General features: G+C 59.1%; 1 protein-coding gene across 2 annotated transcripts in view; it reads left to right on the top strand.

Moving 5' to 3' along the window:
• The window catches only part of RAMP1 (receptor activity modifying protein 1), a 36602-nt gene that overhangs the window by 2212 nt on the left and 10528 nt on the right, over positions 1–23862 (top strand). Inside the window, exons 1-2 of one of the 2 annotated variants that reach the window (XM_077869416.1) lie at positions 791–890; positions 6840–6978. In XM_077869416.1, the coding sequence (XP_077725542.1) occupies positions 806–890; positions 6840–6978 (224 nt within the window). In that variant the 5' untranslated portion in view covers positions 791–805. Of the gene's footprint in view, positions 1–790; positions 891–6839; positions 6979–23862 lie in introns of those variants that run through there. The other variant, XM_077869417.1, reaches the window with a different exon arrangement.

Raw genomic sequence — 23862 nt, forward strand, 5'->3', positions numbered from 1 at the left:
CAAGTGGGAGGGAGCAACAGGCCCAGGAAATGTTCTGGGTGGAATCCTTCCTTCAGGCTATGTCTCTTCTGCACCCCCCGAGGTTTTTTTGTTTTTTTTGTTTTTTTGGTTTTTTTTTTTTCTTCTCCCAGAATGAACCAATTCCACAACTTCTCTGTAGTTGAAATTTGGGTCTGGCCGAGTGTGGTTGCCACTTGTGATGTGAATTCCAGTGAAAATGCTGAGCCACCAAGGGTGGAACCCCCAGGTTTGGCTGCCAGTGTCCCCCCCCCTCCCGCCATCAGGGGCAGAGCCCATCCTTCCTGAGGACCCCCTGGCACGGTGGGCCTCCTCCCCGGGGACCCCAGCTCAGGCCTGGCCACAGGGCGGCCTCGGGGACGAAGGGGAAGCCCTGTCCCAGCCTGTGAGCCGCGGCTGGGGGACCAGGACAAGACAGACAGACAGAGGTCTCCTGACCCTTCTGGAGCCTCAGGGGGAGCCCGCGGGTGGAGGTTTCACCCCGTGAAGCCACCGCGTTTGCAGGGCAGGTGGGGAGGGGCGGGAACGGGCCGCAGAGCCTCCTTCCCGGCCCCGGCCTGGGCCCGCCCGCCTCTGCCGTGGAGACCAGAGGAGAGGACACTGTCCCCCTGACACGCACACGGAGCCCCCAGCACCAGCCTGTCACCAGTCCTCCCCCCTCCCTGACTGGGCGACCGCGGCCCGAGGAACAGCTTGGAGAACTCCCCGGTGCCCGGACGAGGGTTACGTCAACACCGGGCACCAGGGGGGCCCCCAACCCACACAAGACCTTATTCATTTTAACATAATGAAGTTATTGTTGCCCGCGGACGATTCTTTCGCCCTGACATTGTTTTATCTCCATATTCTCCTCGACACGGAAAGGCCCGGTGGTAAGCAGCCCTGCGGAGCCGGGTCCCGGGGGGCCCAGCAGCCGGGACTCGGGGGGCGGGCGCCCGTGGGCCTCGGGCGGTTCCCACGGTGCCTCCTGGGAGCAGAGCAGAAACCAGCCGCCTGCTCTCCAGCCCTGGCCCCGCTCCCCCTCTGCGCCCTGCCCTGCGGGGCCGCCCCCGTCCCCCCCCAGGTGCCTGCCTGCTCCAGGAAGCCTTCCCTGGCTGCCCACCCCCCCCCCGTTGTCCCTCAGGTGGGCCCCCTTCCCCCGCTGGTCACTCACAGGAGCTGGGGTGCAGCGGATGCTCCGGGGCTCTGCACCCCGTGCCCGCAAGGCCCACCACGGAGGAGTGTCCTGAGCCACACGCACCTGGGAGGCCGAAAGGCAGCACCGGACCCGAGCAAATAACTGGACTCTGATGACTGCCCTGTCACCCCTTCTGACCAGTCATCAGCCCGAATAAGAGCAGTTCACGTATCCAAGAGCAGAACCCACGTCAGGGGAAGAGGTCTAGAAGGCATAATCCCTTAGGACCTGTGATGCTGACACCCAAGGTCTGCTTTCTCGCTGCCTGCTTATTGCCTCTGGAAGATTCTATGGGTCTGTCTGTGAAGGAAGATGCTGCTGGCTGCGTAGATGGGAATATCAGGGAGCTTTGGGGAAAGCACTCAACTATTTTCTTATTTTTGTAAAGACGTTATTTATTCATTCATGAGAGACCCATGCGGGGTGGGGGGGGCAGAGACCCAGGCAGAGGGAGAAGCAGGCTCCACGCAGGGAGCCCGACGCGGGACTCGATCCCGGGACCCCGGGGTCACGCCCTGGGCCGAAGGCAGACCCTCCACCGAAGGCTGAGCCCCCCAGACGCCCCCATCCAGGCGCCTGCTGACGGACACCCGGCTCGCTCCACCTTCCTGGCCGCTGTGACCACTGCGCCGTGGCCGCGGGTGTGCACGCGCCGTTGGCGGGCCTGCTCTGTCCTCCGGCGTGTGCTGGGTCACGCGGTGGTTCTGTGTCGCCACACGGTGTTTACCAGCTCGGCGCCTGCCCTACCGCCTCCCGCCACAACGGCAGCAGCGTGGGCTCCCGGCAGTGACGCCCGGGGGTCCCGTTTCTCCACGTCCTCCCGACACATGTCCTTGGCTGGGATTTGGGCGGTGGCCGCCCTGACAGGTGCGAGGGGCCGTTGGTTCCTTCTCGGGTGGACTTCAACTGCGTCAGGGACGACGCTGTGGTTTATCGCTTCCTAGTCTCGCGCTGGACGACTCCACCGCCCACGCTTGGGTGTTGTTCTGCGTCACTTAGTTTTGTTTGTTTTAACCAGATTCAGCGTCCCGTCTTCTTATGGATTCGGGGACACTAACAGGTGCCCCCGCAGCCAGCACGAGCGGGCGCTTCAAGGAGGGGGCAGGGACGCAGGGTCCCTGGGGCAGCAGAGCAAGGGGACGGCGAGCGGGCTCCGCCCGGAGGGGCACAGGCCGCGCGGAGTCTGATGAAGGCCTCGGCGCGAGTGGGGGATGCGAGGCCGTGGCCGAGGGGACCCTTCCTCTCTCCCCTCGCCTGGCTGCCCACAGCGGGGCGGGAGTTGGTGACAGCTTGTAGGGCCTTGAGGGCCGACGAGGCGTTTTTACTGGACGCACGAGAGTTTTGATTTTTTTTTTTTTTCAGTTGTTTTGGTTTTGGTTTCTGTTTGTCCAAATAGGCTGAGGGCAACATGTTCGAACGGGGTTCTGTGTCCGTCATTCTCTGGGCCTGCAGCTTCCTGGGGATTTGGGTCCCCGGGGGGCATAACCAGGGCAGTCTTGGCGGTGGGTGCTTCTGTCCCCGCGGCCCGCGAGCGGGAGGGGACTCGTGCCTGCCGCAGGGACCTTGGAGCGAGCGAGGCTTTTTCTCATGGGGAAGACCTGGACAGAGCACAGGGATCACACCTCATCAATTCTAGGCTTGTCTAACCCGTGGAAAACATGAAGGACCACAAGGCAAAAAAAGTCGAGATGGTCTAGAATCACCCCACTCACGGATCTTGGCGTTTCCTCCTCATTTACTGTGTTAAACAGCTTCACTGAGGTGGGATTGATGAAGAGTAAGTGGAATATACGGGACGTGCACGATTTGGAAGGTTCTGACACGTGTATACACCTGTGCGGACTCAACACTGAGCGCTGCTCGCGGCGCCCCTCCCCATCACCCCTCCTGGCCACCGGGGTCGGGCCCCGAGGGTCCCCGGAGTCCCTAAGGGGACGTTGGCTCGTGTTGGAAACCCCGCGGAGATGGGCCGCCCCTCCTGAGGCAGGAGGGATCCCTCTGGGGACAGCGCACCCTCTGGAGGGCGGTCCCGTGGGCCACCCGCCGCAGGGGTCTCACTTCACAGTCAGGGGTGAAGGAGGCCGCCCTGCCCCGGGGGGCCTCCTCCGTCTGGGGTCCCTGAAGGCTCCTCCCCTAGTGCTTGGGCGCCTCAGGGAGGCTCTCCCTTAGCCCCCCGCCGCCGGGTCACCCTGTGAGAAGGCTCACCCCCGACCTGTCACCCCAGCCGCCTCCCCCCCGGGCCCCGGCTCTGCAGGAGTCTGGGCTCCTCTCCCTGCAAATACCAAATAGGCCGCAGCAGGATGGGCCCTTCCTGCCAATGTGCAGCCACACCGAGGACCCATAACCCCATAACGGGGGCCCCTCATCTGAGGTCTCAGTGCAGCAGCCCCGGAGCCCCGACGTCCCTATCTTTCCGGCTGCCAGTCGTTGGGGGGGGGGGCTGAGGGATCCTGCCGCCTTGTGTGGCTACAGGCCACCGCCCCCCCTCCTGCCAGGGCTGGTTTTCTGCTGTGGAGGGAGGCAGGGAGCTGTTTCTCTGAGCCCTCCCTGAAAGGACACCTAATTCCCGAATAATGCACACGCCCCGGAAGGCTCCTGCCCTGACACGCTGCCGAGGATGCTGCTGCTCCCAGCCCCCGCACGCGGCCCTTTAAAGACACGAGTGATGAGTGATTACATCTGCAGCCACGCGGAACGGAACCCACTGGGCCGCAAACAGCTGCTTTTAAAACTCCTGGCAATTTTAGTCGGTTTAAATAAAAATGTAAGGTACTCTCGTGAGACTCATGTAAGAAGAACCTTAAGGGTCGTCCTCCCGGACGTGAGAAAGGAAGCTGGTTTCCAGATTCTCCCGCAGTCTGCCCTGCCCATCGCAGCTGCGGCCCGGGCTGCCCCGGGACAGGACGCAGGGACAGGACGCAGGGGCGGCGGGGCGTGCGGAGGCCTCTCTGACCCCGGGGAGCAGCAGGTGGCTCCCGGAGAGGTGGGCGCCGCGGCACCCCGGGGTCCAGCCCAGACGCGGGCCAGGGTCCAGGCCGCCTGCCCAGGGAGGCGCAGCTGGCTGGACTGTGGCAGGGCGGGGGGCTGCACACGGGGACAGACCCCTGGAGGTGGGGACGGGGCTGTGCTCTGCAGCCCGGGGACGGCCGAGGGCACCCGCCCCATATGCCCCAGGTGGCGGCGGACACCGCAGCAGGAGGGATTGTAGACGGGACCTGCCCTCTCCGCTGGAGACCCCCCTCTCCCCAGACTGGCTCTGCTGGACGGCGCTGCAGCCTCCTGCCCTGGCCCCGCACTGTCCCTGTCACACTCCCCCGCTGCTCACAGCAGCCACGTCCCGGCCCAGATGCCCGTTGGCCTGCATCCGCCCTGAGCCTGACCTTTCCAGAACCGGCGCGGAGCCGGCAGCCAGAGCCCCGTGCTGCACTGGCACGACGTCCACAGGCCTTCTGCTGCAGTCGGTGACTCGACGTCTGCGGGCTCCGCGTGCAGAGCTGGGGGGGCGGGGAGTGCCAGAGGAGAGGCCCAGAGCGTTGCTCTGAGGAAAGACAGCGCTCCAGGCCCTGAGCGAGGCTGGCGGGGTGGGCTGGGGGCAGGGGACCCCTCGGAGGAGGAGGCACTGGCCACTCACAGGCCACGTTTGGGCCTGGGGTTCCCCGGGGAACAGCGTCCCTGGTGGGGAGACAGGCAGGGGCTGGGGGTGTGTGTGGGGGGGAATAAGGGGGGGGCACGCAGAGGGGCCCTTGGCCTGAGGCTGGACGGCAACTTGGGAATCCTGAGTCGGCGTCTGCACCCCGTGAGCCCCGGGGACCTCACCTGGCCACAGCAGGTGGGCTTTCTGAGGGGGCATCTTGTGGGGCAGGTGTTGCTCCTTCCCTGGGCCTGCCCAGACAGCCCTGGGTGTTCCCCACAGCTGGTCCTCAGGGCACGCTCGCTGCGCCGGGGTGGGCTCGAATGGTGCACTCCCGCCCGTATGGGCTCTGTGGGGCACACCTGCCTATGAGGGCTCTGTAGGGTACACTCGCCATGCTCGTGTGGCTCCATGGGGTACACACCTGCCCGTGAGGACTCCATGGGACACAAACCTACCTGTGAGGGCTCCGTGGGGGGGGCACACCTGCCTGTGTGGCTCCGTGGGGTACACCTATCTACCCATCCACCTACCCACCTGCCTATCCAATAACTAGCTCTTGAGCCCCTAGGAGGTACGTTCTGGAATGGCACTTCACAGCCTGCTGTCATCACCCGCTCTGTGACCCTCCATCACCCCCTACATCGTCTGCCCTCTCCCCCAGGTCTGCAGCGAAAGACATGTCAAGTCCTCCACTGTCCTGTCCAGCGTCTTGCCTAGTCCTCAACCTCTTGGGACTGGGCGTTGGCTGAGTGTGGGGCCCCAGGTAGTTGAGACGAGTTCACCAAGCCTACACCTCCATTGGTGCTGGGACCTTGAGTCTGCTTCTGAGCCCCAAAGCCTGTTGCCCCCTCTGGGAAGTCGACGATCACCCTAGGACCTGCCTCCAAGATACCTGTGCACGTGAAGACCTTTGGGTGGTGCTCATGTATCGGAGGGCCTGGAGTCCCAGCTCCTTATTTTACTCTAGGAAGATGGAGGCAGGGGGCAGGGGGCAAGCTCACTCAAGTACATACCCCCTTCTAGGCCGTGTTCCAGAACTCTACACACAATCTGTGTCCCCAAGGTCGACCACCCTCTCCTTTTCCCCTGCCTTGTGGGCTCCCCAAGCCCGAGAGCTGCAAGGGGCAGCTGGGCGTCTGCACATGTCCATTGGGCCCAACAAAGAGTCTAAGAGTTCCTGGTGTAGCCCTCGCTTCCCAGCTGCAGGCTTCATCCAGGAATTTGGAAAGGCCATGATGGTAGGGGTGCGGCTGGGGTGCCCTGCGGGCAGCGGGCCTGTATAGTCTGGGGGGCAGGAGGTGGGCCAGGCCTTGGAGAGGGAATGTGAAGGACCCGCCCCCTGGCCCTGCATTGTCCCATTGACAGGCAGTGTAGGCACATGTTGAGCCTGAAGAGGAAGAGGAGGGAGGCCTAGGGGTGGGGACCCAGCAGCCATCGGAGCCAGTTGTGGGCTTAGGGGGAAATGAGTGCGTTTTGATTTGTGCGGTCCCTTCCTTGACTTTGGAGCTCATATTTGTCAAGTGAGAGCCGAGAGCACATTTCACATCACAGCCTGTCAGCTTGGTTTGTAACAGGAGATGTGAGCCGGGGGCTCCTCGAGGCTGCAGCCTGGACCCCACATTCTGGCTCAAATCAGACAGAGGCCGGTGGCTTTGAGGCAGAGGAGCCCGCGTGCAGAGGTCCTCAGTTTCCCCACGTGGGACGTGGAGGTGCTGGGAAGTGCATCGGGGCCCGACGTGAGGATGGAGTGGCGCCTGAGCATCAGGCCCTGCGCCTGGCTCCGGTGGGCATCCTGCTCCTGATGGTCGGTGCCCACAGAGGGGAGTGCGATCCCCTGGCCCGTGCGCACGGAGCCCTGGGAGGCCCCACCAGGCCCTGGGGCAGCAGGCAGGGCCTTTGCTGGGTTGTGCTGGGATCCGTAAGCCCCAGGCTCCCTCTCCACATGGGCAGGCCCCCCATGCGGGCCCTGGGAAGGCAGGGGAGGTGATGCTGGGGACACTCTCGTTGCAGTGCACCACCTCCTCGTGGCCACGGCCTGCCAGGACGCCGACTACGGCGCTCTCCTCCAGGACCTGTGCCTCGCCCGCTTCAAGGTGAGCATGGAGGCCATCGGGAAGACGCTGTGGTGCGACTGGGCCAAGACCATCGGGTAAGTCTCTGTGTCCCCTGGCCGCAGGGCCTGGTGCCAGGAGTCCCTGTGAGGGCTTCTTCATCAAGGTCAAGGTGACAGAAGGTGGCCATGGGTGGGGGACAGCCTAGGGGTGAAGGAGGGCACAGTGACAAGTGGGAGTGGATGGAGCAGGCTGTGTCCGTGATGACCGGGGCCAGGGTGTACGCTGGGCCTTGTCCGAAGGCGGCCCTGAGGTTGGAGGGCTCTGTGTGGGCCGTGTCCCTCTGAGACACTTGTGGGCCGTCCCAGTGCAGGTGCGTGAGGGACAGCAGAGAGCGCCCAGGGGAGCCCGGCTTACAGGGATGCCTCTGCAGGCTCCCACCGTCCCCGTGGTCAGGCTGAGGCCTCCTTCCCCGCATGCAGGCCTCCAAACTGCCTGGGATGAGGGTGCAGCCTGCCACTGGCGGGATGGCCCACGAGGCCCCAGGGACGGCTGGCACGAGCCCCTTCCCCTGTGTGACTCCAGTCTTCCCACCTGGCTGGTCAGTCCGCTGCCTCCCTGGGCCTCCGGGGACCCAGGCCTTCATCAGCAGGCCCGGGCTCTTGGCCTTCCAGAACCAGGACTGCACTTCGGGTACCTTCCCTGGAGGGGACGGCAGGTTGCTAGGATCACAAGGGCCTGTTCTTTAGGGTAATCCGCCTTCTGCCCCCGCAGAGGGATTGATGTTTAAATTAAAGGTCGCCTGTTAATAGGGTCCCGGGACCACACCCGGGAGCCCCTGAAGCAAAGCCTCTTCCTGCTTGTCTCGAATAAGCAACCTCGGACGAGTGCGGACAGCCTGCAGACAGGCGGCCCAGCAGTAGACAGGGTGACGGATGCCACTGAGGTCCCCAAAGATGTAGAGGTGACCCGTTCTTAGAGATGGGAGTCGGCTCCTGCCCATCCCCTGTGGGCGGCCAATCTCATTCGTTTCTGTGTCTTCCTTCTTGTGCTGCTTTTGCACAGGTGAGCAGGTGTGTGAATGTTTCTCTTAGATGCTCCTTACATGACGTATATCATACCATACGTATTCTCTTACTGTACTTACTACGCTGGACCATGCGGTAGATACTCTTATTTAAAGATTTATTTAAGAGAGGGGATCCCTGGGTGGGCTCGGTGGTTTAGCGCCTGCCTTCGGCCCAGGGTGTGATCCTGGAGTCCCGGGATCGAATCCCACGTCGGGCTCCCTGTACGGAGCCTGCTTCTCCCTCTGCCTGTGTCTCTGCCTCTCTCCCTCTCTATGTCTATCATAAATAAATAAATCTTAAAAAAAGAAAAGAAATGATTTATTTAAGAGAGAGAGCACGAGCCAAGAGGAGGGGCACAGGAAGGGGGAGAAGCAGATTCTCCGGTGAGCAGGGACCCCGACGCAGGGCCCCGTCCCAGGGCCCCGAGACGATGGCCTGAGTGGAGATCAAGAGTCGGATGCTCAACTGACTGAGCCACCAGGCGCCCCTGCTGTAGATATTCCTATACAGCGCTATAAATATTCTCATACTACTCTACGCTAAAGATATTCTTTCATCGTACTACACTGTGGATATTCTTATCCTATAGATTATTCTTGGACTGCGCTCTGCTGTAGATGTTTCCTTTTTTAGATCTTTTATTTAAATTTGACTTAATTACCATAGAGTGTATTATTAGTTTCAAAGGTAGAGTCCAGGGATTCATCCCTTGCATATAACACCCAGTGCTCGTCCCATCACGTGCCCGTCGCCCAGGGACCCCCATCACCTCACCCCTCGTCCCCTCCGGCGACCCTCAGTTTGCTCCCGAGAGTTAAGAGGCTCTTATGGTTCGTCTCCCTCTTTGATTTCGTCTTATTTTATTTTTCCTTCCCCTCTCCTATGTTCACCTGTTTTGTTTCTTAAATTCCACAGAGGAGTGAGATCATAGGGTGTTTGTCTTTCTCGGACTGACTCACTTCGCTTAGGATAATACCCTCTAGTTCCATCCGTGTTGGTGTAAATGGTAAGATCCCTGGTGGCTGAGTCATGTGTATAGACCACGTCTTTATCCATCATCTGTCAGTGGACATCTGGGCTCTTTCCATAGTTTGGCTCTTGTGGGCGTTGCTGCTGTGAACACTGGGGCGCAGGTGCCGCTTCTCATCACTACATTCGTATCTTTGGGGGTAAATCCCCGGTAGTGTAATTGCTGGGCCATAGGGTGGCTCTATTTTTAACTCTCTGAGGACCCTCCACACTGTTTTCCAGGGGGGCTGCCCCATCTTGCGTTCCCACCAACAGTGCAAGAGGATTCCCCTTTCTCCACGTCCTCGCCAACATCTGTCATTTCCTGATTGCTAATTTTCGCCATTCTGACAGGTGTGAGGGGGGGTATCTCGTTGTGGTTTTGATTTGTATCTCCCTGATGCCCAGTGATGTGGAGCATTTTTTTCATGGGTCCGTTGGCCATTTGTAGGTCGTCTTTGGAGATATGTCTGTTTACGTCTTCCGCCCATTTCTTGACTGGATTTTTTTGTTTTCGGGGTGTTGAGTTTGATAAAGTCTTTATAGATGTTGGATACTAGCCTTTTATGTAGATACTCGTTTTGCACTTTTTTTTTCACCTACCAGTGTATGCTGGAAATCCATCCTTATTGGTGCATAGAGAGCTTCACCACGCATTTTTGCAGCTGGATAATATTGCTCCGTGCATAATTTTCCAATTTTCCCAGCACTTCTCCATCAAGAGGCATTTGGTTTTCCCAGCATTTTCCGATTTCAGGTAGTGTTGACAGGAAGGACCCTGCATGCATGCGTGCTGTTGTTGTTGGCTCAGCGTCCCCAGGCGGCTCCCTGGCACAGGTCCACGGGGCCCCCGTGGGAGGACACAGTACTGAGCACCACCTGTTTACCTCCAGGAGGGCGGGCAGCAGACCTAAGGGAGCTGCTTCCTCCACACCCACGGTGTCGGGCGGGAGTCCTTGCCACCTGCTCAGCAAGGAACTGTGTCCCTGTGGTGTGTCAGCCTGCCTTTCTCCAGCGACCAGTCCATCTTCTGCTCTCTTTCCTGTGAACGTTTTGTTCGTGTCTTTTCCCATTTTCTGTAGGGTTTCTGGTCCTTTTTAAAGAGTTCTTTATTTTATTCTTTTTTACAAGATTTTATTTTTAAGGAATCTGTGCACCCCAAGTGGGGCTCGAACTCGCCACCCCGAGAGCAGGAGTCGCGCGCTCCATCCCCCGGCCGGGCCAGTGACCCACCCCCGAGAGTGCCCTGTGTTAGAGGAGACGGACCCTTGTCCGCCGTGCACGTGAGACCTGTGCCCCCAGCTCCTTGGCGGTCTTTCCTCTTGATTCCAGTGTTTCTGCTGTGGTGTAACCTGTTTTCATGTGGCCGTATGTGTCGGGGTGTCAGTCATCCCCTGGCTCTGCATCACAGCTGGACAGCCCCTCCCCACGGGGGGGTTCGAGAGCAATCCACCCGTGGTTTCCACTCCAGGCTGTGGGTTTCAGGGGCCCGTCCCAGTCTATTGCTGCTACGTTTTCATTCTGGTGTGAAACGCGCTAGGAAGCAAGTTCTGTCTTCCAGATGAGCTGCCCAGTTGTCCTGCGTGTTCAGGAGCCCGTCTCTGCCCCCAGGGAGCCGAGATGCCACCCTGTCCCGTGTCATCTCCCTCTACACTTTGCCCACTCCCCGTTTCAGACCTTCTTCGTATTCTCTGCATCAGTTTCTTCTCCAGAACCGTCCAGTGGGTCTTCACTGCCTATGAATGCTTACTTATCACTTGCCTCATTTTTTTTTTAAGATTTGATTTATTTATTCATGAGACACAGAGAGAGGCAGAGACAGGCAGAGGGAGAAGCAGACTCCATGCAGGAAGCCCAATGTAGGACTCGATCCCAGGACCCCGGAGTCACCCCCTGAGCCAAAGGCAGATGCTCAACCGCTGCACCACCCAGGTGGCCCTCACTCGCCTGTTTCCAACAAGAGTTTACTATTGCAGCCAGCATTTATTAAGCACCTACTATGTGCTGGGCATTGTGCTAATCACTTAACATCTGTCATCTCCAGCACCCTCAGGAGATGGTAGGATGGTTGTAACTCCTACCTAATCTGCTCAGGGCCACATCTCTTTGGGTCCAAAATCTCAGTTCTTGACACTCCCCAGGGACACGGGATGGCTCCCTCCTGATTCTCAGGAGAGGTGTGGGGATGCCCTGTCTTTATAGAAGTGGGAGGTGGATGACGGCCCCCAGTGGCCATCTCGGCCCCTGCCAGCATCCAGGGTGCCTGGTGGGGTCTGTTTGCACTGAGATACCAAGGCTGGTACTCAAACCCAACCAGACTTTCTAGAGCCTCCTGGAGCAGAAGAGGTCTGGGGAGGCTTAGGGCAGACAAGCTTATCCAAATGATTGGGTGGAAAAGGAGAGAAGAGGGACCCGGAAGAACGACGAGGCATGGCCAGGTGTGGAGGAGCAACGTGGATTGGCAGGAGGGCCACCGCCGACAGAACAGAGTCCCGCAGAGGACCCCAGGGTGGAGCGCCGAGAGACAGAGAGCCAGGCAGCAGGCTGGTCCCAGGGGATTCTCCAGCCTGCGGGGAGGACGGCAAGCTGGGCAGATGTCTGACAAAGGGTGCAGGTGCCGGGAAGGACCCTGCCCTGAGCCAAGTGCAGCTACGGGGCTTGTCGGTGGGGCGAAGGTGGTGCCCAGAGAGCAGGACTGGACAGTGTCTGGGGTCTGGGATCCAGCCCTGGGCTGCAGCTGTGGGTGGAGAACTCTGAAGGCAGGAGGCCAGAGGTACCCAGGGCCCGCTGCCTGAGGTCACGGCTGTCCTCGCAACTGGGTTGGGCCTGCCGGTAGCTCCGAGAGGACAGCGGGGAGCTCCGGATTGCGCTCCGAAGTCAGAGGAGACCTACCTTCCTACTGAGTGACCAATGTGAGGCCGCCAGTCTTCTGTGGGATGCACACTCCAGACGAAATGGGGAGAAATGCAGTATAGGGCACTTGGGGGCTGCTGGTGCCAGCTGGCTCTCTCCGCCCGGGCCACAGTTCCCGGGTCAGACCAGATGGAGCGGAGGGCCCTCATCGGCCCGGCTTCACTTGGGGCAGTGGCTGGAAACTCGGCTTATTTCACAGTCCTCCTGGCAGCACTGGGCATCGTTGCTCAGGGAGGGAGACCTTGAGAGCAAGCAAGGGCTGACGAGAGCGCTCAGGCCACGTTCCAGCAACAGGACAATGACCTGCCGTGGAACGGTGGGTCTGCGTGGTTTTTGCATTTCAGAGTTTGTAATGGAGCTTTTCCTGGGGCCTTGGCTGGCCAGCACAGTTCTGCATTTAAATCGATCCATGGTCCCCGGACCCTGACCCCTGCTCCTCCATCGTGCGGGTGGCTTGGGGGCTTCTCCCGAGGCTGTCTCGTTTGGGGATGCTGGGGATTTCTCAGATTCCCCGGGTGTCTGACCTGTCTCCGCACGGGGTCCCTTAGGGGCAGATGGGCTCAGCAGGGCAGAAGCACCCCCCGCCCCCACCCGGCACCAGGCAGAGCCCATGACTCCCTGGGGCTTAGCTTGTTAAACTGCAGGCCTGGTCTGCTGGTGGAAATGTAACGTCATTTAGCGTATTAACTGGGAATAGAATCTAATTTGGGGAGCAGCAGAGAACATGGGAAAATGCGTCCTCAGAAACTCTCCTCTCCAGAGACGTTCCTGCGGGTTTCAGGGCGGGAGAGAAAGAGCAGAACAGAGAAGGAGGAGGATCTCGGCTTTAAAATGATGCATATGGGATTTTCTGTCCAAGACAAAAAGTGGGGGGTGGATTGAGTCCCGAGAGGTGGCCCAGTCCCCAGGAGGGCTCTGCAGCCCTGGGAAGTGGGGGGCAGCCCCGTGTGGTAAGTGGGGGACACGGCGGGTGTTTCGGGCACCGGCAGAGCCGCGGGGACCTCGCCCAGGGACCGCCGACCTGGCCAGGGCACCTCGGCCCCCTGCGGGCTCTGTCCCGGGCCCCTGCCCTTCCCTGTCTGCCGCTGGAACAAAGAGCCTTCTTGTGTGTCTCCCTCCAAAGTGTCAAGTCAGGAAATTCTGCAGGACTGAGCAGCAGCCCGGAGCAGCTGCCTTTGTGATGAGTCCCAACAGGAACGAGAGGGAGGCAAGCTTCTCCGGTGCCAGAGGCTCCCAGGGCAGCGGGTCCTCCGTCCGCCCAAGTGGCTGAGGCCAAGGGCCGGGCCTTGCCCAGGGCGCTCGGCTCGCCCTTCCCCGGAGCCCCGGGGCCGCCTGGCATGGGGGGGCCTCCCCGACTGTCCCTCCCGCACGGCTCCCCGAGCTGGCTGCTGCTCCCTCGCCGCCTGGGCCCTGGAACCTGCCCCCTGCTCACCAGGGCTTGCCCCTTCCTGTCGGGGGGCCCTGCACAGCTGCCCACTGCCCCGCCCCTCTGCCCCCCCCCCGGCTGGGGGGTCCTTCAGGTGTCTCCAGAGCACAGGCTCACGCCCTCCAGCCCGGGCGCACGGGAACCCTGACTTCGGGGGCCTGCAGGGAGGGGCCCAGCCTGCCCTCCGGAGCCATCCCTCCTGCTCCCCAGCCCGGGGCCTCGGCTGGGGTGCCCCAGCCCTGCAGAGAAGAGGTGCAGACACAGCTTCTCAGGGCCGGGGCAGGTGCTCCTGGGCGAGGGTGTCTGCTGTGGCCCCCACAGCTCTCCGCACCTCCCAGCTGCTCCACGTGTACCTCCCTCTCCGGTGCTCTGGGTATGCAGACCTGGGGGTCAGGAGGTTCCCCCGAGGCTGGTGTTGGCGGAGAAGAAGGATACCTGAGCCCGGAGCCCCCGGCAGCCCGCCCCCAGCATGTGTTTGGCCAAGGCTGTGACAGGGAGGTGGCGTGGGACTCAGAGTTAGCTGGGCAGGCGGGTAGAGGAAAGCGGGGACACTTCGTGCCCTCACCCTCTGAAAGCCAGCTTCCTGAAGTCCCCGCCTAGGTGGCACCTTGGCCGAGCTGCTCCGGTGGAGAAGTGGACTGCGTGCACCACCAGGACTCCACAGCAGCCACGGAGGGAGGCGGGTCTGCGAGCGGGCTGTCCGTGGGGGCAGCGAGGGTGCCCTCGACCGTGTGTCAGGAGCCCCGCCGCTGACCTGGGGGAGCAGATGGAGGGCTGGGGCGGTGGGGCCAATGCTGTGGGAGCAGGGCGTGCTGGGGGAGGGAAGGAGGAGCTCTCGGGCTTTGAGCACCCAGATCTGTGCTCGCAGACAAGCCGGGGCTGGAGTGGAAGGCTCTGGAAATCCACTCTGCACACCATGCACCCGGATCCAGCCCCGGGCAGGCCTGTGGGGGCGGGGGGGTCACCCACAGACCGTGGCTCACAGCCCCACGCTGCCCCAGCTGCATCACCACTGCGCTGGGAGGTACCCCTCTGGCTGTGCCCCACCGGCCAGGGGAGCTGTCTTCATTTTGCGGGGTTGGAAATGCTCACGGGCAGCAGCAGCATTTTGGGGCCAGCATTTCAGCTGTGTGCCTGCTCCATGGGGGGTTCTCTTGATGGTCCCCCAGGGTCGGTGGATGGCCACCTGTGAGACTGGAGGCTTTTAGGGAACGGGGAGGAAGAGCCCCACTTCCTCCTTGAGGAAGCTTCCAGAAACGTGTGTCTGCAGAGGCCAGAAACCCAGCATCCTCTGCGGTGGGGGAGGCTGGGAGCCAGAGAGCGGGAACGCTGGTCCTCGCGCCTCCACGAGGCCTCGGCCTCCTTCACCTCCGGCCACAGCCCGGGCGCTTCTGGCCACAGGAGAGGGCACGGGGGCTGCCCCAGACCCGCGCTGAGCAGAGCCGCGGCGCCGTGCCTGCTGTGACATCTTCCCAGCAAGTGATGAACTGGCCCCTGCAGCACCTCCTCCGGGTGAGGATGAAGCCAGGCCCGCGTGTCCTGGTGTAAAAGATCACCAGGAGGGTGACACGAAGCAGATCCTGGCTGGGAGCGGGGGTGCAGGCAGGTGGGACACATCCTGCTGATGGGGACGCCCGCCCCCGCCTTGGACACGCCACTGCGACTCCTCGCTTCCCCACGGTGAGGAAAAACCCCAGAAACGTCCAGGCTGTGCAGACAGGAGGTGGCTGTCCAGGGAGGCGGGCCAGGCTCGCTCACACGGAGCTGTGCCGAGCCTGCTCCCAGGCGCCCCCCCGGGGCCATCCACACCGAGGGGGCAAGGAGCCCGGGTGGGAGAGTTGCGAGGTGGGGGTGCAGCACCCCGTGTGTCCGGGTGGGCGCGGCAGGGTGGGGGTCACAGCAGCTGTCCCCTCCCACTGCTCACCTTCAGCCTGGCACGCTCCCACTGCCCCCACGGTCTCCCTGGACCCAGCTGGTCACCGGCTATTCTGTCAGTGGGCGCGTTTGGAGCACGCCGGGGGCTGGCGACACCCGGGCCACCATGGGAGGGCCCTGGGGGCTGCGGTGCAGGTGGCCGTCGCCTCCCCCAGGCCTATTTCAGGAGCAGCTTTCTCCCCCGGTGGCTCATAGGACTTCAGCCCTGGACACTTAGGCACAGGGTGCCCTGTGGGAGTGGGACACGCTCCGGGACGGGTGCCTTTGGGGCCTGAATTCTCTCTTCTCCCAGCTAGAAAAACGGAGGGCCCACTTTCTTAAAAGATATACTCCCTTTGAGTAGCAAGAGATGAGGTTACGCTCGCAGCTCGGGCCAGCTGGATGCAGCCCAGCTCAGTGGCGGGAAAGCCACATTAACACGTCCCGATTTTCGCAATCGTGTCACAGCGAGCCTTTGCCAGGATTTTGCTGCTATAAATGACACAGCTATGAGAACTTCTGTACGTACGGCCTTCTTTTTTTTATTAATTTCTGTGAACTGCAAATGGAATTACTACAGCACATGCTGTAAGTTCTGTGGTTCTTTTTTTTTTTTAATTTTATTTATTTATTCATGACAGGCAGAGAGAGAGAGAGAGAGAGAGAGACAGGCAGAGGGAGAAGCAGGCTCCGTGCAGGGAGCCCGATGCAGGACTCGATCCCGGGTCTCCAGGATCAGGCCCCGGGCCGAAGGCAGCACCAAACCGCTGAGCCAACTGGGGCTGCCCAAATTTCGTGGTTCTTTTTTTTTTTTTTTTTTAATTTTTATTTATTTATGATAGTCACAGAGAGAGAGAGAGAAAGGCAGAGACACAGGCAGAGGGAGAAGCAGGCTCCATGCACCGGGAGCCTGACGTGGGATTCGATCCCGGGTCTCCAGGATCGCGCCCTGGGCCAAAGGCAGGCACTAAACCACTGCGCCACCCAGGGATCCCAATTTCGTGGTTCTTGATCAGTTTTTGCCCAGTTGCCCTTGGATTCTATTTTATTACTTTATTTTATTTATCTTTTGGTGCAAAGAGGTGGTTCTATTAAAGTGTGGGGACAAGACCCGAGGGCAGAGAGAGCTGCTCTCCGGTTGCCGCTTTAAAGAATTGTACTAATTTATATAACCAGCAGCATAGGAAACGATTTATTTCCTCATATGCTCCTGAGTATTGGGTTTGTAGAGATTTTACTTTTGCAGGTTGAATGAAATGAGATTTCCACTTGTTTAACTCGCCGGCCTTTGGCGGTTAGGAAGGTGAAGCTGTTCTTCTACAATTGTTTGCGATTTCTTTTTTCTCAAGTGCACATTATCTGACCATAGCTTTAGCTCCTCATCTGTTGAGGCCTTGGGAGTATTATTAATCTTATTTTGCAAACTCTTAAACATGGTAGACGTTAGCCATTTGTCGTTTTGTTCCAAATATTTTCACGTTCCCTTTGTGTTTATTTTGGTGGTGTGTGTACTATATTAGTTATCTCATTTACACGTGTGCCCTGACTCACTCCTCGGAGGGCTGTGATTTGGGCACAGTCCTATCTGTTCCAGAAATTCAATTGTCGCAATTTCGAGGGAGTCATCTGGCCACAACATTATGTTCTGTTTCTTTTTAGCTGTTACATGTTTTTGAAATAACACTTATCTTCTTAACCCAGTGAATATGGTTACATTAAGACATGGAATAATATTTATTTCCTTCCTACTTCAATTAGGCTAACATAATTTATTAAATAATACTTCCTGCCTCCGCTGTTGGGTTGTGCGTAGCTTCATACATACTACGTTTTGTGTGCATTAGTATCCGTTCAGGTAATTTTTACTTATATCCTGGGGCCATACCCCCCCTTCCCATCGCCGTGGCTCTATAATATTTTCTATAGTTTAGAAGACCTCATTATCTCGTAGCATGTCCAGTCTCATTCCATTTCACATTATGTTTTACTTCCTTTCTTTTTCTTTTTTTAAAAGATTTTATTTATTCATGAGACACACAGAGAGAGAGGCAGAGACACAGGCAGAGGGAAAAACAGGCTCCATGCAGGGAGCCCAATGCGCGACTCGGTCTCAGGACCCCGGGATCACAGCCTGAGCCGAAGGCAGATGCTCAACCGCGGAGTCACCCAGGGGTCCCTATATTTTACTTTCTTTGATATGTTTTCTGCCTATTTTTCCAAAAGAAGGAAGAACCATTTTGCCAAGGTCCATGAGAAGTCATATTGAGATTCTGATCGAGATGGCCCATCTCCAGTCACCGAGGGAAGTTCCGCCTGTTGGCAGGAGTCCTTCCCCAGGGAATCTCTGGCCCCTGCGTCCTCCATTCCAGAGGAATGGCCAGCAGCTGGCCTGGTGGCCTGATGGCCTGTTACCTTCAGATGCTGTCTTGTAGCAGTTAGTAAGACGCTATCACGGTGAACAGAGCTCAAGTGGGTCTCCCCTCACGTGAATCCTGCTAATTCATCGCCGCTTAAACTCCCTGGGCCTCTGCGTCCTCCCCAGCAAAATGAGTAGAAAATTATTTGCTTCATTGACGTCTCCTGATCTCCCTCCGTAGACGTTTCCTTGACGTTTCAGGATTAGGGTCACATTCGCCTAATGGAATACATGCGCTTAGCTGACCAGAGGCGTCAAGGTGGGAAATCACTTACGTGACGTGATAATTATTAATTCCTTGCAAATGTGAATGAATTCATCACTGAAACCATGTTTCAGTGTCCGGGGGAAGGATTGCTTTTTCCAGTTTCACTATTGATGAATTCGGGTGCTACTTCGTGTTTAATGTTTGTATTTCAGTGATGTTCATTGGGTCTGTGTTCTTCACATCACTCCCTAAGACGTAATGATGTAGAATATGGCCTTGATGTTTCGTATCTTATGTGTTCAAAATTCTGTTTAATCTTTGTGTTTTTCTCACCTTTTGTTTAAATGCCGCCTCGGTCAGCAGAGGGAGATGAGAAGGCCCACTTTTTAGTTCATTGTGTGCATTCTTATAGGTCTTTAGAAAACTGGCTGGGAGGGTGGGCGCCTGGGTGGCTCGGTCAGTGAAGCGTCTGCCTTCGGCTCGGGTCACGATCTCAGGGTCCTGGGGTCGAGCCCCGCGTGGGGCTCCCTGCTCAGAGGAGAGCCCGCTTCTCCCTCTCCCTCTGCTGCTCCCCCTACTTGTGCGCCCTCTCTCTCTCCTCAGTCTCAAATAAATAAATAAAATCTTAAGAAAACAGGCGACGTTTTACATAACAAGATCTTCTAAAAATTTTTTGGCTTTAACTTACATCGTTCACTTTTCCCTCGTTTTACCATTCTGAAGAAATATTTGTTCCTTTCACGAGACAGAATTTAGATGCTTATTACATCATCATTTTTTTCCTCATTTTTTTTTCTTAACCTAATAAAGGTATTTAAGGCCCCGTGGTTTCTCCCTGGGGACCTTCTTTGCCACATCCTTCAGGTTTTGAGGTATCTGTGTTTTCATTGTATCAGACGTTTTTTTTCCTTAGGCAAGTCTATTTTCTTCTTCTTTTTTTTTTTTAAAGATCTTATTTATTTATTCATGAGAGACACAGAGAGAGAGGCAGAGACACAGGCAGAGGGAGAAGCGGGCTCCATGCAGGGAGCCTGATGCGGGACTCGATCCTAGGACCCCAGGATCACGCCCTGGGCGGAAGGCAGATGCTCAACCCCTGAGCCACCCAGGCGCCCTGGCAAGTCTATTTTCATTCTCAAATATTGTATTTCTGTTTGGTTCTTATCTCTTCTTCTCTTGACAGAGTGAGAGAACACAGAGTGAAGGGTTTCTGCTTTTGTGTCTCTGTTGAGATTCTCTTGGAGATCTCGCACACGATGACCTTCTGTAAACCCACCACCGATCCTTGGAAAGAAGCTTGTTCTGTTCGTTCCACCTCATTCCCACCAAAACGGCCCCCAGCCCCACACCGCTGTCACCCGCGCCCTTCCCATGTTTCTGACTTTCTGGGTACGCGATAACGGAGTGGGGGGTTCCTCGGGCCTGCCCGCGCTGCCGTCCCTCCGCGTCCTTTCTCTGGCAGGTTTCTCTGCGCAGCTCTTGCCCGTCCCTATAGCGTTTAGATGCCGCGTTATCCTGCAGATGTTACCGACCGGGAGCCGCGCTTAGGACCCTCGGACACGTGATGGTTTTCGCCCTCCGTTATTCTTGGCCTCGCGTTAGCATCGCAACACGGGTCTGCACCGCCTGCCGTTTGCTCACGCCTCCTCGTACTCTTCTGCCGTCTCTTGCAAACAGCTTATTGCCGGATTTTGTGTTTCCACGGGGAGAGCGATGAGCCCCGTAACTGAGAAAACGACCTCGTATTTGTCCCTTGTGTTCAACCTTCAGGCACTCCGGTGTTTTGTCCCTCATCTTGATCTTTTTCCAGTGATTTCTTTTCCCTCCGTGTTGTTGAAATGGGACGTCTCTTATCTTTCAGCTGAGGCCGACTATTGGAAAACTTTTTTCACTCGAGCAGCCGTGAAATGTGAAACACAGTTCTGATTTCTGTGTTGGCTTTCTTACGTGTCAGACCGCACACTCTGGCCTCCCCTCGAGGAAAAGAACCAGAATCCCTGAGTTTTTGGATTCCTCGAATTTTGCTTTGTGTCTCTGCCTCTGTCTCTCTCTCCTGATTGATTGGAGTTAATGTTCTAAAACCTGCTTCTCCTTTCCATCCTCTATTTTGTTTTCATTTTTTCACACCGCGTGGCTCTGACTTGTGTCAGTAATAACCCTTGATGCGATGGGGCTCTTGGCCATCATCTTTGCAAATAGTCTCTTAATTCAAGCAGGTCTTACTATTTTTAACCCATCGTTCCCTTTTCGCAGGTATCTTTTAAATTCAGGCAACTATTTCAGTAAATCCTAGAAACAAGCTGTATGATTAATAACCTTCTCAGAGTGGAAGACTTCTAGGTGGCTTTCCCACATGAGTGACAGCCTGGCAGGACGACGCATCTGTGATGAACCGCCTTGTTTTCTGAAGTTGGTGTAGCTGGTGTCCATCGTCTCTGGGTTTTTATCATGTCCTCAGAGAAGGCAGCGAGCTTGTTACTTCTGTTTTACATATGATGTCTTCTCTCCCGGGTGGTGGCTTACAGGTTGCTAGAAGCAGGGACTGGGAAGGGGCGGCCAGGCTGTGAGCCCGGAGGCCCGTGACTGCTGAGGGGCTGCCTTCCGGGAGCCTTTGGGCAGCTTCCAGGACAGACCCCCAGGCCCTGGACAGCCAAGCCCTCAGGGACATGGGCTGACACGCGGCACCAGGGCCTGACTCCCCTCCTCCAGCCTGTCCTGGTGCCGGTAGGGGGGTTTCAAGACCCCCTCCAGAAAGCCAGGTGGTCTGCAGGTCCTTGTGACGTGTATTTCTCTGTTTGCATCCTCCCCGGGGTGCTGGGCTTGCTCTGTGGTGTCAGCTTTGTCCCAGGCCAAGTGAGAATCACAGAGACGCAGCTGTGGCTGGAAGCTTCTCCCTTGCTGTGGGGCACAGAGCTTCCCTTCCTGGGTGAGCACGTGTTCGCAGGGAGGTGAGCCAAAGTATTGCCAGGCCAGGCCAGGGGTGGGCCCTGATTGTGGTTCTTCTTCAGAAAGTTAGGGGAGGGCACGTTGGTGCCATGAAGGAGTTCAGAGGATTGAGGATTTCTCAGGGGCCACAGCCCCATAGGGTTTAGCCCTCGGGACCTGCCTGCACCTCCTTCCAGCACTGTGGCTGCTGGGGAGCCCCTGTTTCTCCCTCAGCGTAAGCCCCAGTAGCAGGGGAGACTGGCCCCCCAGCTCCAACCCTCCACCCGGTGTCAGGTTCACCCACAAGAAGCTGGCAAGCCCTCCTTGTCGGCCGGCATGGCCTTCTGCCCAGAGTGAGGACAGGGCACAGAGAAGCCACAGCCCTGAACCCTCACCTGGTGGTTCAGTCAGCTGACCTCAGACAGTGTCACCCTGCCTGGAGGTCACCTTCACGGGACCCTGGAGGAATCTAGGCTCCCCCTGAGCCACTCGGCTGGCCCTGACGGAGTCATGCCCCCTTCACTGCCTGAGCAATGTCTTCATGGGCCAGGAAACCAACGGCCGGCTGCAGAGCCCGCTCCCTGACCCCGTGCCGGACCTCCTCACCTGATGCAGAAAGCCAGACCTGAGCCCGCGGCTGGCCTCTCTGCCCCCTGAAGACGGGCCCGGGCTTTAACCTGCAGTCATGCCCGCCTTTCCCGGGGCACCAGCGGGGTGTGTGCCTCAGTTTCCCAGTTGTCATTTCTGGCCCCGTGGCAGCCCCTCCTCCATGTTGAGCCCACAGGTGCTGTGCTCCAGCCCCCCAGCCCGGGTTTCATTCCATGGAGCAGGCCCGGGGTGGTCATGCTTTGCGCTCCTGTCCCACCAGCCTGCCATCCTGCACAGGTGACAGTGCACGCGGGGTGTCTCTGGCATTTTCTGGCGCTTGTTCTGTGCCAGGTGCATGTGAGGGTCCACGTGTGAGGGTCTTGTGCTGGCAGGTCTCAGCGGCCCCATCAAGTCAGGAGAGAGACAGAGGCCAAGCATTCCCTCCTTCCCTCGACCCCACCCCCTCCAGGGGTTCCAGGAGACAGATGGCACCTGGCCCCCCAGGTCTTCCAGGCCAGAGGCAGGGGCTCCCCGACGGCTGTGAGGTCCCGATAGCCAGGGGCCATGTGTACATGGACCGGGGACCGTGGAGGGGGCTTCTCAGCCTCGCCGGCAGCCAGGGACCGCTGTGCCCCTCTGACAGGGGAAGGCACCGCGCTCAGTGCTCACCACCAGGCAGACAGCACGGTGTAGAATGTTCCACGGCCCTGCCCGTCCCCGTCCTCTCAGAGTCGCCCTGAGCTCCGAATTCAGTAGGACTGGGGCAGCAGGGGCACAGATGGCAGGGGCTGCCTGGAGGAGACAGTGAGTGGGTGGCATGTGGCGGGGGAGCCAGTGCAGGGGCCCCTGCGGGGGGGGGGGCGGAGTGGGGTCCCTGCAGAGAGTGACAGAGGGTCTCCGGGGCAGGATGGGCGGAGAGCAACAGGACCAGGGTGGGTGGGAGGGCAAAGCCCCTCCCTCCGGTGGCCTGCGTAGCTTCACAAGGATACTGTCCCCGGGTGTCGGTGTCCATGTATAGCTCCCTGGCTGTCCACCTAATCTCGGGCCTCAGACACAGGCACACCGCGTCGTAGTGAGGGTGGGAGTGGCACCCCGCCTCCCCAGACCTGGTCTGCACGGAGGGTCCCAGACCTTCCCAGGGGGTGACAGGAGGACCAGGACGGGGGCACAGCTCACTGATCCCCGCAGCTCCCTGGGTTTCTGAGACGCCTGCTGAGTTTTACAGCTGCAGCTTCATCTCCCTGAGCTCAGGGCCCGGAGCCTGGTTCCTGCCCCAGCCTGTTCGCCTGCCCGGTGGGCCCTCTCCATGGGGAGCCTGCGTCGGCGGCACCCCGGGTCATGTGTCTGGTGCCAAAGCAGGCTGCGCACGGAGCCAGGAATGGATTTAAAAACCTCTGCTTCCCCCCGGTGTGAGCAGAGGCACCAGAAGCTTCCAGGCACTGAGCCATAGGTCGGGAGCAGTGGAGGGAGGCTAGGCCAGGCCCTGGGTGGGGACGGGGCGGCCAGGCTGCCTCCTCCCCACAAGGGGCTTCTGGGGGCAAGCAGGGGAGGCAGCTGCTACGTGGAAGAGCAGACATGGGACCCCTGAGCCACCACCCCCCCCCCACTGCCCCACTCGGGTCACCCACCATCTCCACAGCTTCCTTTCCGTAAGGATCGGACGGGAAGGCCGGCTCCTGAAGCTGCTTCGAGGAGGAGCATGTCCGTGGGATGTGTCCTAGCGCCTGCTGTCCTGCGAAGAGCAGAGCCAGACCGTCAGCCCTGGTGCCCTCGGCTGCGGGGGGCGTGTGGTCCTCCGCCCCAACCTGAGTGGGTCCCTGCTGTGCATGCCCATAGCTCCCTGGATGGCTCCCGTGGGGGTGTCCATCGCCCCCTGGCCCCCACTAGGTCCCGGCTCTGACGCCCGTGGGTGTGTCTGTGCAGGCTCTGCCCGTCGAGGAAGCCGGGGGGCTGGTGAGGAGCTAGAGCTGTGTGTGCAGACCCCGGCGAGGAAGAGGTTCAAGCCATGCTGTGGCCTGACTGGTGCCAAGCTCAGGAAACCAGGGCAGGGCCTAGAGCCACCCGGTGCGGTGGCAAAGCTCTGGCCACCAAACTCTGCGTAAACCTTCCAGAAACAGGAAAACGCTGGTCTTCCTCTGTTGATCGTGGTTGCTTTGACTGGGGCTTCCCCGCTGGGCCTGGGGTGTGGGGCCTCCTTGTGCGTTGGCTCCCTGGTCTCCAGCTGGGCCCCGGGGCGTCTTCTAGGTGGAGATGCCACAGCCCAGACGCCAAGTCTCTTGCCCAAGGACACACCGCGCAGCTTGGCGGGTTGTATCCTGCACGGGGCGGCTGGTCGGGGCGGAGCCGAAGGGAGCCGAGCCGCGCACCCTGCCTGGAGGAGGGGACGCTCCTCCCCGTCCCACACGTGGCCCCACGCGTGGCCATGGCCCCACACATTGCTTCCAGGTGGCCACAAGCAGCCTGGACGCAGAGCTGAAGAATCTTCCCAGGGGGCCTCCTCCCTGCGCCCCCGAA

This window comes from Canis aureus, chromosome 24 (genome assembly GCF_053574225.1).
Source record: "Canis aureus isolate CA01 chromosome 24, VMU_Caureus_v.1.0, whole genome shotgun sequence".
NCBI lineage: Eukaryota > Metazoa > Chordata > Mammalia > Carnivora > Canidae > Canis > Canis aureus.